This window comes from Danio rerio, chromosome 6 (assembly GCF_049306965.1).
Source record: "Danio rerio strain Tuebingen ecotype United States chromosome 6, GRCz12tu, whole genome shotgun sequence".
Lineage (NCBI taxonomy): Eukaryota > Metazoa > Chordata > Actinopteri > Cypriniformes > Danionidae > Danio > Danio rerio.
The window spans coordinates 54,658,147-54,675,546 of NC_133181.1; the positions used below are offsets into that span (position 1 = coordinate 54,658,147).

The following is a 17,400-nucleotide window of genomic DNA, read 5'->3' on the forward strand; positions in this document are numbered from 1 at the left end:
GAAAACAGAGCTACATTGTCAGAGCAATAAAAGAACACACTTAAATAGTAACACAACAAAAAGTATTGTAGAATGAAACACACAGTATTTAATGTCACAAATACAGTGGTGTGATAAGTAATCCTGTATACCACAGTTGTGTGATTTGATAAACAACAATTAAATCAGCTGTATTTGTTTTAGTTACACAATTATATGTATGTATTGTGCACGATTATTAAACAGTGGACATATCGAAGATATCTAAAGAAGTCTTTCACTTCATGTCAGAAATCCTACACCTTTGTCTTTTCTTTTGTTTTGACTAAACTTGTTTTACTAAACCTTAAATAAGGAGATGAAAAAAATAGACTACAGACATGAGAATTAACGAAAATGTTTTAGAGTACTGTGATGAAATGCTGGTTCAGCATATAAATGTAAACAGTCATATGTGGTTGAAGTGAGAATTATTAGCCCCACTTAAATTTTTCAGTTTTTTATTTTAATATTTCCCAAATTATGTTTAAATCATGATCTAATTTACTTAAATCAGACAATGTTAATGCTTTCTGGGAAATTATATTTTTTTCATATATTTTCAGGGCGACGCAGTGGGGCAGTAGGTAGCAAGAAGGTCGATGGTTCGAGCCGTGGCTGGGTTAGTTGGTGTATCTGTGTGGAGTTTGCATGTTCTCCCCTTGTTCCTGTAGGTTTCCTCCGGGTGCTCCGGTTTCCCCCACAGTCCAAAGTCATGCGGTACAGGTGAATTGGGTAGGCTAAATTGTCTGTTGTGTATGACTGTGAATGAGTGTGTATGGATGTTTCCCAGAGATGGGTTGCAGTTGGAAGGGCATCCGCTGTGTAAAACATATGCTGGGTAAGTTGGTTTATTCCGCTGTGACAACCCTGGATTAATAAAGGGACTAAGCCGAAAAGAAAATGAATGAATGAATATATAGTTTCTTATATAGTTAAATTATTAGCCCATCTGTGATATTTTTTTCTATAATTTTTTTCTTATTATTTATTTTAGTTTGGCTGGAATAAAATCAGACTTGATTTATTTTTAATAAAATTTTAAGACCAGAACCCAAACCCAGTGGTTTAAAAACAGTGGCTAATGTTTAAGTTCTAAAATGACAATTATTTAGTATTTTAATTATCGATACTTCTCTATTGACCTTATTCTCCGCAGACGAGTGGGCGCTGCCATTTGAATCTTTTTGGCACAAGACTTCCGGTCTCATTCACTTCCATTCCTTTTTAGACATTAAAAACTGCTCGTTTCGCTGTTTGATGTTGCAAACTGATATTTCCTTGTTATATTATTCTACTTGGTCTGTATAGTCATGCAATCATTTGTTAGTAGAGCAAGTAGTTTGACCGTTTTTTGCCGTTTATTATTCCTTGTCATTTCTCCCATAGGCGACTGAAACGGAAGTTCTAAGACAATCGCGAAAACAGGCGCACTTCCGCATTTTAGAATAAGGTCAATATCAGTTCATTAGTCATTAATTTATTTATTCTCCTTGCCCACAAAGCTTTAAGGTAATAAAAAAATTTTCAGAACTTTGAATCAAGCCTGGTGGCATGGTGACTCTGTGGTTAGCATTGTAGGTAGAAGGTCGCTGGTTTGAGTCTCAGCTGGGCCAGTTGGCATTTCTGTGTGAAGTTTGCATGTTATCCCCGTGTTGGTGTGGGACTCCTAATAATCAGGGACTAAATTGAAGGAAAATGAATGAATAAATGAAACAACCCTACAAGTTTTTTGTAAAATTCTGTGTTGACTGCTAATCTAATAAAAATGATTACAGTTCCAGGAATTGCATAGAAACTGCAATAGAAACTTCATTCCCTCATTTTGATTCTACTTTATAACATTCAAATTAAGGCGTCACGGCGGCACAGTGGGTAGCATGATCGGCTCCCATCAAGAAGGTCGCTGGTTCAAGCCCTGGCTAAGTCAGTTGGCATTTTTATGTGTTGGTGTGGGTTTCCTCCGTGTGCTTCAGTTTCCCCCACAGTCCAAACACATGCGCTGTTGGTGAATTGAATAGGCTAAATTGGCTGTAGGATATTTGTGTGAATGTAAGAGTGTATGGGTGTTTCCCAGTGATGGGTTGCAACTGGAATGGCATCCACTGCGTAAAATATATGCTGGATAAGTCGGCGGTTCATTCCGCTGTGGCCACCCCTGATTAATAAAGGGACTAAGCTAGAAAGAACATGAATGGATGAGCATTCTAAATCCATTCCAAAATGGCCCACAACCTTGCTTATTACACCAAAGACAACATCTCACCAATCTAGACTGAATTTAAAGTTCATTAACAAGAAAAATCCTACCCACAATCACTTTTCAGACCATGCAAAGAAAACTCTCTCTCTCTCTCTCTCTCTCTGTCTCCTCCTGCATGTCCGCGGGGGTGAGGAAACACTGCGGAAGAGACGAGAGACAGAACGTGTGTTAATAGACCTCCCTCAGCCTCCCCCCGCTCCTTCACACACTCCCAGATAAGAGGACAGAGCTCTCTCACTCCACTCATTTCACACACAAACACACATACACACCGCTCCAGGATAGGAAGCAAACTTCTCTTCTGCTGTTTACTTTTCTCTTGTGTTAAGAGCCTGCAGATTGGGACAGTCATTGAGACGTCTCAGTTTCTCCTTCTTATCTATTGCGGGAGTGTGTTTTGGGGTACCTCAAGGGTCAGTGTTCAGTCCCCAGGTCTTTTTCAGGAAAACCAAGCGCGAAGAAGGAAACGCAGCAACTTCATCTCCTTCCAACCATGTGTTTCTCCATCTACTGAATTGACATTTGGCTCTGTTTTTGCTGTCATGAGGCTGGCCAGAAGCGGTTGGCATTTGGCACTGCTGCTGCTGGCGTGGGTCAACCTGGCGAGCTCTGGAAACGGGAACGGTCAAGGGAGACGCGGCGGTGGTGGCGAAAGGCGGAGGAAGCTTCACCGCGTGCAAAACGGACAGTGCAGCTACACCTTCATCCTGCCCGAGATGGAGAGCTGTCAGGAGCAGATGAGCGGGACCCACGGGGTGCAGCGAGACTCCCCGCCGGCCGACAGCGAGTGGTCCGTTCAGAAGCTGCAGCATCTGGAGACGGCCATGGAAAACAACACGCAGTGGCTGCAGAAGGTGAGAATGACTTCATAATCAGACACAGGTGGCTGGCGGCGGCACGCTTACTCTTTTAAAGGGATAGTTCACTCAAAGATGAAGATTCTGTCATCATTCACTCTAAAAAATGTTGAGTTATTTATTTAACCCAATGCTTGAGTTGAAATATTTGGTGCTTTGTTGGGTTATTTTAAACTTTATTGGGTTATTTATTAATAACTCAACCGGTTGGGTTAAATATTTGGTGCTTTGTTGGGTTATTTTAAACTTTATTGGGTTATTTATTAATAACTCAACCAGTTGGAATAAATATTTGGTGCTTTGTTGGGTTATTTTGAACTTTATTGGGTTTTTTATTAATAACTCAACCAGTTGGAATAAATATTTGGTGCTTTGTTGGGTTACTTTTTTTTAATCTTTTTTGGGGTCTTATTTAATAAAAATTTTGACTGACAACTGACACAGAACAGTTGTATTAATATGCGTGTGTATAATGTTGTTTTTGCATTACAACGTTTAGGCTCTAACACAATAATGTTGTTTTTTTTTAATCAAATTGCCTCTCCATGTCATGTTTTTTCCATCCGTTTCACCTGCACTCTTAATTATTGATGATGCAAACGTGCGCTTTGTGGTGGATCTATATTAAAGTAATAAAAACGCTGTGTCTGGAACTTAAAATGTAGTGAATATAAAGCATTTTCAACATTTAAAAAAAAACTGTATGTTATTTTTTACACAGCCATAATTATAAAATTAATAATAGTGCAAGTAATAGCAGCATTAGTAATAACAGAATGTAAAATATATATATATATATTTAATCAAAATAACCCAATGCATTGGGTTAAAATAACCCATAGTTGGGAAAGTGCTAGAATAAATTGTAGTTGGGTTATATGTTGAGGTATTTTTAACCCAACTATTTTAACTGAGTCTATTTACTTATCACTTTCTTCTGTTAAACAAAAAAGAGGATATTTTGAAGAATGCTGGAATGCTGTAATTTTATTGACTTCCTTAGTGTCTGTTTTGTTTACTTTGTAAGTCAGTGGTCCAGGTTTTGAGGGTTTCTTTAAATCATCCTGTTTTGTGTTCAAGAGAAGGAATCCATAATGGTTTGGAACCACTTGAGGGTGAGCATTTACATTTTTGAGCGAATCATCATTTTAATTTGCTTTTTAACACATGTTGGGAATGATTGTATTTATGAGTTGCATACAATGGCTATAAAATGTTTCAGCACATTTTAAGCATATTATGAGTACTGTAAATGTATCTGTGAATTAACAGTTTTATATATTTTATGATAGTTTTTTTTAGTTTATTTATAAAAGTGATTAAAAGTCACTTTTACTGATATCTATAATAGTTTGAAGGGATATATTGTCTGGGTTTGGGGTTGTATATTGCAATACAAAAACTTAGTAATAAACTTGCAGTTTTTAGCTATTTTAAACGCTTTTTTCTCTATATATTGTTTTTTTTATACAATATATTGTTTCAAACTACTTAAATGTCTCTACCAGTCACTTCATTAAACTGAAGAGTTGAAATTTCAACTTCAAAAGTCAACAGAGCAGAAATCCAGGCAAATAAGCAGAAAATGCACGTGTATTAGGGTTAAATATATCGTTTCAGCATCGATATCGCAATGTGTGCATCTGCAATATTCACATCGCAAGATATACAATGTTGAGTCTGAATTATAGTTGACCAAGAGGTACCGAATAGTATTTAATTAATGTATTTATGGAGAATTTATATGATTTATGCAAAAAATTGTCTTGTTTCTAGTCTAAATATCAAAGGAAAAATAATATTTCAAAGCAAAAACAAGATTGTTTTGCTTGCCTCGCTGACAGATAGTTGTGCTTGTTTTAAGTAAAAACTTGAAAAGGGAAGAAAAGTCAAAAAAACAAAGCAGTATTTTTACTTGAATACATTTTTTTAATTTTTTATTTTAGATATTTGGACTTGAAATGAGACAAAGGAAAGTAAGAAAAGCATTTTTCTGCACTGTGATTTTTCAGTTTCAGTACCTGAAGGCTGTTAGACTGTTGGAAAACTATCAAATAGTGCTGTTCAAGTTATCTGATGACAATATCCTATATAGCAACATTTATTGCAGAAAAATAAAACATTGCAATGTCAGATTTTACCTATATCGTGCAGCCCTAATGTCAATCGCAACATACGGAAACTGTTATCAAACTGATATTATTAAAAGTGTGCATTTCACTCCTTAAACCTTAGCAACACACAAATCTAATGCTTCCTTTATCAGGGTGTGTAAACGTATGTTTTAAATTTGGTCTGATACAGTGCTCAGCATAATTGAGTACACCTTTTTTGATCAATTTCTCAGTGGTTATAGGCAATGTATTTTGGTGCATTTAAACAAAACAGATTTATTAAACAGATACATTTACAAAAAATAATATTTAGTCACCAAACATATTTAAAAATTGAAAGATAATACAATTAAATTCAAGCAAAATATAAAAAATAAAATACAACCTACAATATTCCAAATAAATTTTAAAAAAAATTTTGCTTCTTGATTTTCTCCTCTTTTTTAAATTTGTATTTAATATTTTTCAATAACATATACATTTGGCTATATGAGTTTTTGGACTGTTATCATAAGCTATTTTTTTAGACAAGCTCCAGATTTGGCTTCAGTACTAACTAATATAATGTATATGCACAAATATAATATTGTATAGCTTTCTATTAAAAATATGAATTTAAAAGATAGATTTGTGTGGGGTGAACTTATATATCGTGAGCACTGTATTTAGCAACAGAAGTGATCAGTGGTTAACATCGTAGTCAGAATTATTTTCTGCTCAGTTTGTTTTTATCTTTATCCAAAAAATAAGACCGTCACAATTGGGATCAAATGGGTTTAGATTTAATTTGCAAGTTAAAGGAGAAAGACATCTTTAAAGCAATTAGTATTAACTGAATAGATTTAAGGTTAAATTGTTAATGGTGCAATTTTGTTAGTACACAATTTGGCACACTGATTATGAAGAACAGTGGAAAAGCTTCCCAGAAAAGACTGATTTTGTTGCTTTACAAGGCAAAGTTCCCATCATTTTCTGTGGCAGCACTATAACGCTAAAATAAAACTATAAAAATACTGTATGCAAATTATTTATCTAGTGCATATTTTGAAGTACTGATAGTAAAGAATAAAGTTATCCAGAAAAAACGTATGCTCATCTGATGCATAACTTGGAGTTCTGATGATGAATAATAGTGGAAAAGCTTGCCAGAAAACTCATTTAGTCACTTTATGAGGCAACAGAATTGTGCAACAAAACTACACGTCCCATCATTCTCTTTGGCAGCACTAGACAGGGTTATAATAGTTTTGGATTTTTTATTAGTTTTATTTTGTTTTGACCTTTGTTTTCAAATTTAGATTAGTTTTTAGAGGTAGATTTACTAGTTTTTATTAATTACTATATTTTAAAATTGCTTAGTTTTAGTTTAGTTGTTATTAGTTTCAGTGTTAGTTTTTTATTTGTTTATTTGGTAAATAAGTATATTTGTTAGGTGCAAGATTCAAAATCATCAGAATACACCTTGTATAATAAAAACTCAACCAAAGATATGTTTTTGAAACATGTATTCAGAGGACACATGAACACTATCATCTACCATCTACCCATCCTCAAACTAATATGACAGCCCACAAGATAGTAGCCCTAAGTACAAAATATGTGTGCAATGCTTTTTCTGAGATTAGATGCACAGTAGTGATGGGAAGTTCGGATCTTTAACGCAAACCTGATCTCTCATGACAATCCCCCCATTAGGACTCAAAATATCAAAAATACAACCCAGGCTCATTCTGAAAACGTTGTCCCGTGGACGTTTCTGGAGGCCGTGAAATACATCCGGGGAGGTATGTATTCTTGCCGTTTTTGCGAATCCGCAAGAGGCTGCTGTGTGCTTTTTTGCATCTCAAATGCCTCTCTCAAGTGCCGTTCACTCCCGCGCTGTTCTCGCGAGAACCCACCAGAGGCCGCTGTTGACCGACTGAATGATTGACTGGGTAACCGGCCATTCAACTGACCCACCCTTCTCCTTCCCTAAACCCAACCAATTTTACAGATTGACCCGCCTGCCCGCTTATACTTCCCTAAACCCAGCCAACAGTTTACAAAAGCCGTCCAAAAAAAGAAAACCTCTTGTCTGATTTTTACCCTGTTTTCGGATTTTATCACAATCTCACCCTGTTGTTTTCTCGTTTGTTTTTATTTTTTTTCTCAAAAGGAACTGTGTCATATCGCCCCGTAGCGTCCGCTTAAAAAATGAAATGCAGCCATATGTACCTCTGGCTACATAATTTGCGGTCTCCAGAAACGTCTGCGGGACTACATTTTCAGAATGAGCCTGTGTTGCAAAAATATGTATGTTGGCCAAGTGGTACTGTATGCCTACATAGAGCGCACTGAAGTGCTTACGGTGACCTGAGTTCGATTCCTGGCTCAAGGTCCTTTGCTGATCTTTTTCCTCTCTCTATTCCTAATGCTTTTCGGTCTGAAATCTCTACTGTCCTATCATAATAATAGTGAAAAAACACACACAAAAAAGATTTTTATTCAGCAATCATACTTTTAGTCAGTTAAATCATCACCGTGATCTAAATTTTTGCTTACAATTAAGTTTTGCAACCCAACTGAAGCATGATTCATGTATTTAAATTCCGTTACGGCTTTCTGTTATGAAGTAAACATACGTTTTGCCAGATCCTCTCATTTAATCCCTCGGTTTATTTGCTGTAGTTTAATCAGTTGTCCAAGTTTGGTTCAGTCACAGCAGTAACTAATTTGTGGATAAGAGTGCTTACTGGAGATGCGAATCGTTTCAAATGATTCAGTTTGATTTGGTTAACTAGTTCCACTGATTCACTTATAAAATCCTGCTAAAAAGAACAATTTTTTCATGATTGGGATTACTTTTAAAGAAAAAAAAACTATTTTTTGGGCACACATGTATATAAAACTATAATAACCTTAGCACTAGAATGTTAAAATACACCGTAAGACATAAATTACTCACATCAATTTAGTCCACCAGCACCAAAAAAATCCTTTTTTGACGTAAAGGACTTACTTTTTCATACCAAATCACTTTTTTTTGTCACAATCATAATTGCATCGCAAAACATACATCATTAGAGTATAATATTAGGGGGGGACAACTTAATTTTTTACGTTCAATCCACTTAAATATGTATAAACAATTTAGTTAACTTAATCCAATATGGGTTGGGACAACATGAAGGACATTTTTGCAGTGTATAAAGTCTGACTGACTGAATACTAAATTACAAAATCTCTATAGTTGCATTCTGAGGGGCTTAAATATATCTTTTATTGAGTTCATTGTCTTAAGACTTTGGAGTACTATTCAAAAGTACTATTTTATTCTCCACATTATTTAAGACCAATTGAATTCATAAATGCAACGAGAGCTGCAAGTGTTTATAATTAAACCTCTCTTATCGTAATCTGACCTCTTCTTAAACAGAGTCAGGGGTCACGTCTCTTTCCCAGGGAGGTGCAAGTCGTCTCCCTTTGAGCCGTATTGATTGTCGACTTGGGTGGTGCACTGGACACACAGACACGAAACACACACAGACAGCAAACTTTCACTCCACACACCGCAGCACTTCATCTATTCATTAGCTCAATTAATGTCACCCAGCAAAGTTCCCTTGAAGTGCCACTCAGGACTTGCATTCTTCACATTGAAGTGGAATAATAAATCACTCTGCAGTCACTTATGCACATCAAATGCTTCTCTGGTTTTGTCATCTTGCTTCTGTTTAATTGCCACTTCTGTATTATTATCGAAATGAGTGCTTCATTTATTTATTCAGATGTAAAAAGTTCTTCCAGCTCTCTTTGATGTGCTTGTAGCCAATGCACTTAGCTGAATCTGCGAACGGACTTGTGTTAATGGAAATCACACATGACAGGTCCAGAAGCATTGGAGGTCTTGGACTCTGTCGCCTTTTCAGCAAGTTGTGCTTTTTTGGAAAGCGTGCAGTATTGAGCATTCAACCAGATCTTTCTGTCCGTTCTGTTTTGATAAATGCATTTGCGTCGCTAAGATTTACAAAGCCACTCAGCCAACATCTACATCAGTCCAGCTGGCAGCATCTCTACAGAATCTGAAGAAAGGGGTGCGAATGTTTACTCTGACCGGTGTTCATTTGCATTACAATGATTTATTTATTAAAGTATTAGGTTGAGGAACCAAATTTAAATAAGGGGATTTTCAGTAAATATATTGCATAAGGGCTGGGATGGTGGCTCAGTGGTTAGCACTGTCGCCTCACAGCAAGAAGACTGTTAGTTTGAGTCCCAGCTGGGCCAGTTGGCATTTCTGTGTGGAGGTTGCATGTTTCCGAGTGTTGTGGTGTGTTTCTTCCACAGTCCAAAGTTTTCCAGTATCGGTTTGTGTCTGGAAGGGCATCTGTGGTGTAAAACATGTACTGGATAAGTTGGCGGTTCATTCCAATGTGGTGACCCCTGATGAATAAAGAGACTAAGTCAAAGGAAAATGAATTAATGATTATTGCATAAGGTAATATGTACAGTAATTATTACATTGAGATGCATTACATTTTCAGTGTGTATTCACAATGCACAAATGCTATACTCAGAACCAAAAAATGCAAGCAAAAAATGTTTTGAGTCTATACTATATGTATTTTCAATGTTAACATAAGCACATTTACATAAAGATTAATTTAAAAATAAATAATAAATATAAATAAAATATAATACAATAAAATGAATTTCAATCAAAGAAATGTAACCCTGTTTACATTTCTGGAGAGCATAAATTATGTAGCCAGAGCTATATATGGCAGCGTTTTGTCTTTAAAGCAAACTTTACGGGGCAGTATGACGCTGCTGACGGCTTCTGTTTCTTATCATGCTATCAGCTAACCGCTTACCTCTGTGTGGATGGCTTTCCCAACCCAGGCTCACTCTGAAAACGTACCGCTATATAGATTTGTGGAGAACACCAAATACATTCCCAGGAGCTATGTTTTTGTTGTCTCAAAGCCACCAGAGGCCGCTGTCGACTGACTGTTGACTGACTGATCGACTGACCCACCCTCCTTCTTCCCTAAACCCAACCAATTGTGTTTTCAAAAGCACAGAGTGACCCATCCACCCATCCACCCACTTTCCTTCCCTTCTCCTTTTTTTAAAAAGCAATCCAGAAAAAGAAAATTATCATGTTTTCAGATTTTAACATGTTATTTACTTGTTTGTTTTATTTTCTGGCTTTTGTTTTTGTCTTATCCGCTTTCTGGAGCTGTGTTTTGCTTGAACTCTGTTGTTGTGGACAATTTCTCTCCGCGTCTCAAGTGCGCCAACATACATGGCGAGCTAACTGGACTAACTGGTAACAGCTGGAAAGCCTTCCATATGGAGGCAAGCAGTAAGCTGGTAAGCGCGGAAAGGAACGCTGCAAACCTGCCCATAGCATTCATTTTAAAGACGAAATGCAGCCATACATACTTCTGGATACATAATTTGCGTAGTCCAGAAATGTATATAGGGTTACGTTTTCAGAATGAGCCGATGTTTGCTTTTCCGCGGTTACCAGTTTGCTTAGTAGTTTGTCTTGTATGTACTTGAGACAGAGAGGAAAAGCAAAAACAAAGGGCAAAAAATATATGACAGGGTGAGAACGTGGTAAGATCTGAAAACGTGGTAAAACTCAGGTGAAGGCTTTTCCTGGATTGTTTTTGGAAAATTCTGTTTAGTTTAGGGAGGAAGGTGATCAGGTCTTTCTGTGTTTTTGAAAACACTATCGGTTGGGTTTAGGGAGGAAGGTGATTAGGTCAATTGGTGCTTTTGAAAACACTATTGGTTGGGTTTAGGGAAGGGGTTGGGTGGGAGAATCGGTTGGCTGGTCGGTCAGTCAGTCGACAGGTTGATTTATGTGAGAACAGCAGTCACGAATGGCACTCGTGAGAGAATTTGAGATCTGAAAAAGCATACACCGAGGCCATCCTAGTAGATTTGTGAAAACAAAAACTACAAAAAACATTGCTCCTATGATGTATTATACGATCTCCAGGAATGTTTATACGGGTACGTATCAAGAATGAACCTGGGTTGCATAAAACCTTTTAAGGTCAATTCATCTCTATTCTATTTCAATAAATATATTTTATAATAAAAAGTGTAATATTAAATGCTCTGAAATGACCCCTCGAAGTGCTGGCTTGAATGTAAGGTATTCTCCAAGCTTATTAAAATCTTTTGAGGGCCTGGTACATGTTGCTTTTGCTGTATAATTGGGCAAATGTTTATGGAGGAGGAGTGTTTAGTTTACTGGCAAATGACTGAAACTAAACGGATATGCTCTCTTGGATCGCTCCTTCTGCTCAGCCTTACCTGATAACTGCACTGGCTCCATTAACAGGAAGGAGAGGGAGGGTAAAAGGCCACTATATGGACTATAGGAGTCTATGGAAAGCAAGAGGAGCCATTTGAAGTCTTTGCTTATTTTCTGTGTAATGGCCGTGGACCAAAGATCTCCCTGGAAAAGAGTTCTTCAAAGGCCAAGGGATTAGAGATTGTACGTCCCATTTAGAGCAGCTTGAGATATGGCAAAGGACCAGACTCGTTTTAGTGGGAGCCTTGTTGGATGTAGCAAGAAGTAAAAAAAGAAAACCTTCTCAACTTCAATTCACAGGCTTTTTGGCTTGATCAATTCTGGCTATTTTTAAAATGATGCACACTTGGTAATTCTTTATGCTTGTTTATTCTTTAATAGGAAATTTTTTCACTGCATGTTATGTTGTTAGCATCCCTCTTAAAAATCCCTTTTTAACACAAAAAAAGGTAAAAAAGTTGACTCAACTTAAAATTGTAAGGCAACTTGCTGCACTGCTTTTTTGAGTAGTGCACTTAAGTTGAGTCAACTCAAAAAGCTCTGCAGCAAATTTAGTGACTTATTACTATGACAAATGTCATGATGGCAGTATTACACGAGGCTCATTCTGAAAACGTAGCCCAATATACATTTCTGGAGATCGCAAATTATGTAGCCAGAAGTATGTATAGCTGCATTTCGTCTTTACATTAAAATTATACATTGGCAAAAATGCATTGCTTTATTTGCTTAATTAAATACCTAAATCCCAAACTCTGCTTAATAAACTACACAATTCACGGTATGATTTATGTCTGTAGCACAGACTTTGCAAGACAAGTATGCACGAAAGTTTATTACTTATTGTTAGAGGTTTGTTCAAATCCCCTACCCTAAGTTTGAGCAACACTAATAGAGATGTTTGCCTAATTATTGGCAGTGCAGCACCATGCCAATAGTCAGCAGGCCTAACAACTGAAATAAGACCTGCAATTTGGTAACAGCTGTGCATCCATCACTCTGCAATCAATGCTCTTTTCCAAGGACGCTGTAAAAACAGCATTTAGAGCCAAATGTGCTTTAAACGGTTTGAGCAAAGGTGGCTCAATTATTACATTGTAAAAAGAGCCTCATTGCTAGAAGGTAAATACTAAAATAAGACAACAGTAAAACTTCACAGCATGTTTAAAACTCAATAGTTTTATGCTCAATCCACCTAAATTTGTAAAAGTTAATCTGTTAACTTAATTCCTTCATATTTTCCTAACACAAATCGATTGTGTGAAATCAAGCATTTTTTACAGTGTTGCATTTTATAGTAACATTTAATTATAGGTTGTATGGTGGCTCAGTGGTTAGCACTGTCACCTCACAGCATTGATTCAAGTCCCGGGTGGCCATTGGCATTTCTGTGTGGAGTTTGCATGTTTTCCCTATGTTGGCGTGGGTTTCCTCCTAATGCTCCGGTTACCCTACAGTCCAAAGATATGCACTATAAGTGAATTGGAAAACCAAATTGGCTATAGTGTATGAGTGTGTGTGTTTGAATGTGAGAGTGTATGGATGTTTCCCAGCACTGGGTTGTGGCTGGAAGGGCATCCTCTGCGTAAAACATGCTGAAATAGTTGGGGGTTTGTTTTGCTGTGGCGAACCCTGATAAAGGAAAATGAATGAATTTTAATTATACTTAAATGTTTATTGCTTTTATTTTCAGGTTCTGAGTTTATATGTATTTTTTATGTTAATATATAAACATTTACATAAATAAAAAATATTTAAATATAACTTATATATAAGTTTAAGTAATATATATAAAATATGATACAATTGATCAAATGAATATGAATATAATAACAACATTTAATCTTATATTTATTAAATCATTAATCTCAATTAAATTTCATTTATTACTTTGTTATTAATTATTACTTTGTTAAAAGGCCCTCTTAAAAAGTGAAAGCTAGAAGGTAAACACTAAAATGCAACATTACAGTGGTAAAACTTCCTAGCATGTGATTAGATTTAATCTGCATTTTATGTTTAAAACTTAATTTTTTTATGCTCAATCCATGTACATTTGTAAAAATTAATAAGTTAACTAAATCCTTGCATGTTTTCCCAACACAAATCGATTGTGTGGAAGCCAGCATTTTCTACAGTGTAGCATTTTATAGTAACATTTTAATGTAATGTGTATTTATATAGCGCATTTATCGTGTTTGGCCATACACCCAAAGTGCTTCACAATCATGGGGGGTCTCTCCACACTACCACCAGTGTGCAGCATCCACTTGGTTCTTACTTCAATAAGAACCGATGGTGGAAATTTAGCCAGGAGACCTGGGTTACACGCCTACTCTTTACGAGAAGTGCCATTTTTTTTTAAAAACCTCAGTTTAACGTCTCATCTGAAACTCACTCACAGTCCCCTTCAATATACTGGGGCATTAGGACTCACAAAGAGCACTTCCAACAGCAGCCTAGTTTTCTCACGTGGTCTCCCATTCAGGTACTGACCAGGCTCAGCCCTGCTTATCTTCAGTGAGTAACCATTTCTGGTTCTGAGTCTATACTATATGTATCTTTAATGTTAATATATAAACATTTACAAGAATGAAAAATGAATTTAAAGCTAAATAATTTATTGAAATAAAACATAATACAACATAAAATGTATTGTAAAATGTCAGTCAATTAATCTCAATAAAATTTTAATTATTACTTTATTACTCAATTATTACTTCGTAAAAAGAGCCTCGTACAAAGTGAAAACTAAAAGGAAAAACTTAACAACTTAACCACTAAATAAGACAACAACTGTAAAACTTCCCAGCATGTGATCGGTTTTAATACATGGTGTTCTTCCTAATGCAACAGCACATTAACAAGCCTCCAGCGGTTCGGCTAATAGTTTTTTGCTCTCTGGCTTATTGTGCATATTATTCCTCCAGAGGAATGAGAGAGATAGATGGAGTGAAGGATTGCTGGAGGAGGGGATGGGAAATGGCGAAGCCTGCTGAGTTTACAATGTCTCGGCACTGTCTTTAATGATCCCGTAAAACCGCACGGTTGCAGGGTTTCATTGGGAGCGGAGCGAGGGCTGGACTGGTGATTAATCCAACTATCAAGATGTCAAATCAGAACTGTGCACATCAAAAGCTCACTCAGCACACATGTTCCTGCGAAAAATGTTCTCTGGAGCTCGAGATAAAACCCTGGAGGGATGCTCTCAGGGAATCCTGAGAATTTGAGAAAATCTGATGCTTGCTGATTGTGACATATTGTTTGATCCAAAACTAATTTGGCATCACTTTCGATTAGTTATGCATTCACTTGAATGGGCTGTAAAATTCATTTTTGACATCCATGAGTGATTCCTCAGGCCAAATGGCTTCATATTGCATTAAAGTAGCCATTTTTGGAGTCACCGTGAAATCTGAATTGACAGTTCCTGTATTTTGTGGAATATTGCAGTGTTTTTGTTGATAAACTACCTCCACTGTTAAAAGCGATTAGTTGACTTTCCTTTAAAGAGTGAGTAAACCCATTGCCTTAACATTGTGAAGTAAATAACTATGAGTAAAATTATGTAAATTAAAAGACACCTATGATGAAATCAACTTTTGTGAGCTGTTTGGACAGAACTGTGTGTAATTATAATGTGTCCACAGTCATATTAGAGTGATGTAAACACAATAAGTCTCTTTTTTTTTTTATAATTTCCTGATGTTGAAAAAGGATCCAAATCCCAACGTGACTAGAAGTGTGGTTTTCCCCGCCCACCAAATTGATTGACAGGTGCCATGTCACCATTATAACATGTATACACATGTCCACAGAACATGTTTTGCAGAGAAACTGGGATTAAAACATGTTACATCTCTCTGTTATCTGCTGCTGCTCAATTATAAAATTTTAGTTTAAAACGTTTTTTTTTTTTTAAAAGCATGTTTGTAATAAATACAGTAAAATCGCCATGTAATTCTTAACCGATATAATCACAACGGCTGCATGGTGTCAATAAACGCACATGTGTGTGTTTTATGTGTACTGCAAACAGCATTTGTGTGTGACTCATCATTTCAGAAAGGCTTGAATAGACTGCACCACAAATACATGAAATAAACTTACTTGGTATTTTTGACTCGTGACCTTATTTAAGCTTTATACTGTATGTGTCTGTTTCCATCTCTGACGGCTGTTTATCTGACGTAATGCATGATGAAGCAGACACACACGTGGAGCGGTGTGCAGGGAGAAGCAGCTCAGTTGCATTTAAAACCACAGGCTACAGAAACAGCTAAATTCTCATCAGACAGCAATATGGGAAGATTCTACATTATATAACAAATTATCTGATATTTTCTGATATCTGATATTAGATATATATTATTTTGAGCTGAAACTTTACAGATTCTGGAGACACCAAAGGCTTATCTTACATCTTGTAAAAAGGGTAAAATAGGTTCCCTTTAGGTCAACTTATCAATTGCAACTTCCAACAGGTTTACTCAGTTTTTTAAGTCAACTTGTAGCTTTTAAAACATTGGGTTTACTCACTTTAAGTAAAGTTGACTAATTGCTTTTTACAGTGTGGGTTTTCAAGTAGCTTATCAAAAACACTGCAATATTACACAAATTACAGAAACTGTCAATGCTGATATTATGGTGACTAGTGACATCGCTTTTTACAATGCATTTGCAATCTTTAATAAAATAAAGTATCTTTTCATCAATTTTATTTTATATAAAACATTAATCGATTCTTATTAATGTTTACTGACAAGAAGGGTGGGTTTAACCTTTAATTCACATGAGATCCAACTAAATGGCATTTAATCAAAACTATTTATCAAAATTATAGCATTTAACAGGAAAATTCATGAAAAAATAGCTTTTCCCAGGATGCTGTACCAAAAAGTCCAGTCAGAAAATCAATTCAAGCAAGCGGCAAATAAAATCGCTCCACTCACTTCTATAAAGTACCACAACTATACGTCAATCAAAACAAAATTGTACTGAATCCATAGAAAATAAAGTTGCCAGCAAGAACCAAACAATAGTTTTCATAGTGATACCATAAAATAACTTTTTAGTGAAAAGTGACATTTTATTATGTAAAAAACATAATTTAAATAATCTGTTTTCACTATAAAAGCTCTTTGTGGTAGGAAACAATTCAACAAATGTTAAAGGTTCTTCATGGAACCATCATTGTCAATAAAAAACTTTTAATTTAACCCTTATGCGCTGTTCAGGACTCTGGGGGGATTTTGAGTCATAATTCGGCTACAACTTTCTCTGTGTTTTAGCAAATGGAAGGACTTTTGGTGACACCTTATTTTGACACATATTTTAGGAAAATGCTTTGAAAATTGTCAAATTTAACAATACACTCTGGGCAGATTTGACTACCCTTTCGTTATGTTCATGGTTGTTTTTGCCCCATTGACTTCCATTATAATGACATTTTTTTGATTGCAAATCCTTGACACCATATAATAACGCATTCTTGACTGTTGCTGGTTTTCCCTGATCAGAAGAAGTAAATTGACTAATTTTTACAGTTGATCATCAGTTGCAGTGCAAAAAAAGTTTGTGTAAGTGTATGAAAGAGACTTTTGCACACTTATCCTGATGCCGGCAGCTACAGTTCAGCTCTCTGCAACTCTCACATGGTCGCCCACTGAAGCTAAGCAGGGCTGAGCCTGGTCAGTACCTGGATGGGAGACCACATGGGAAAGCTAGGTTGCTGCCAGAAGTTGTTTTAGTGAGGCCAACAGGGGACACTCAACCTGTGCTCTGTGTGGGTCCTAACGCCCCAGTATAGTGAAGGGGACTCTATACTGCTTAGTG

The 17,400-nt window shown here is 36.3% G+C and overlaps 1 protein-coding gene across 2 annotated transcripts in view; it reads left to right on the plus strand.

Annotated features, from left to right (window-relative positions):
• The window catches only part of angpt4 (angiopoietin 4), a 259,011-nt gene that overhangs the window by 156,562 nt on the left and 85,049 nt on the right, over positions 1 to 17,400 (plus strand). Inside the window, exon 3 of one of the 2 annotated variants that reach the window (XM_005166270.6) lies at positions 2,725 to 3,135. In XM_005166270.6, coding sequence (XP_005166327.2) covers positions 2,725 to 3,135 — 411 coding nt within the window. Of the gene's footprint in view, positions 1 to 2,522; positions 3,136 to 17,400 lie in introns of those variants that run through there. The other variant, XR_012408236.1, reaches the window with a different exon arrangement.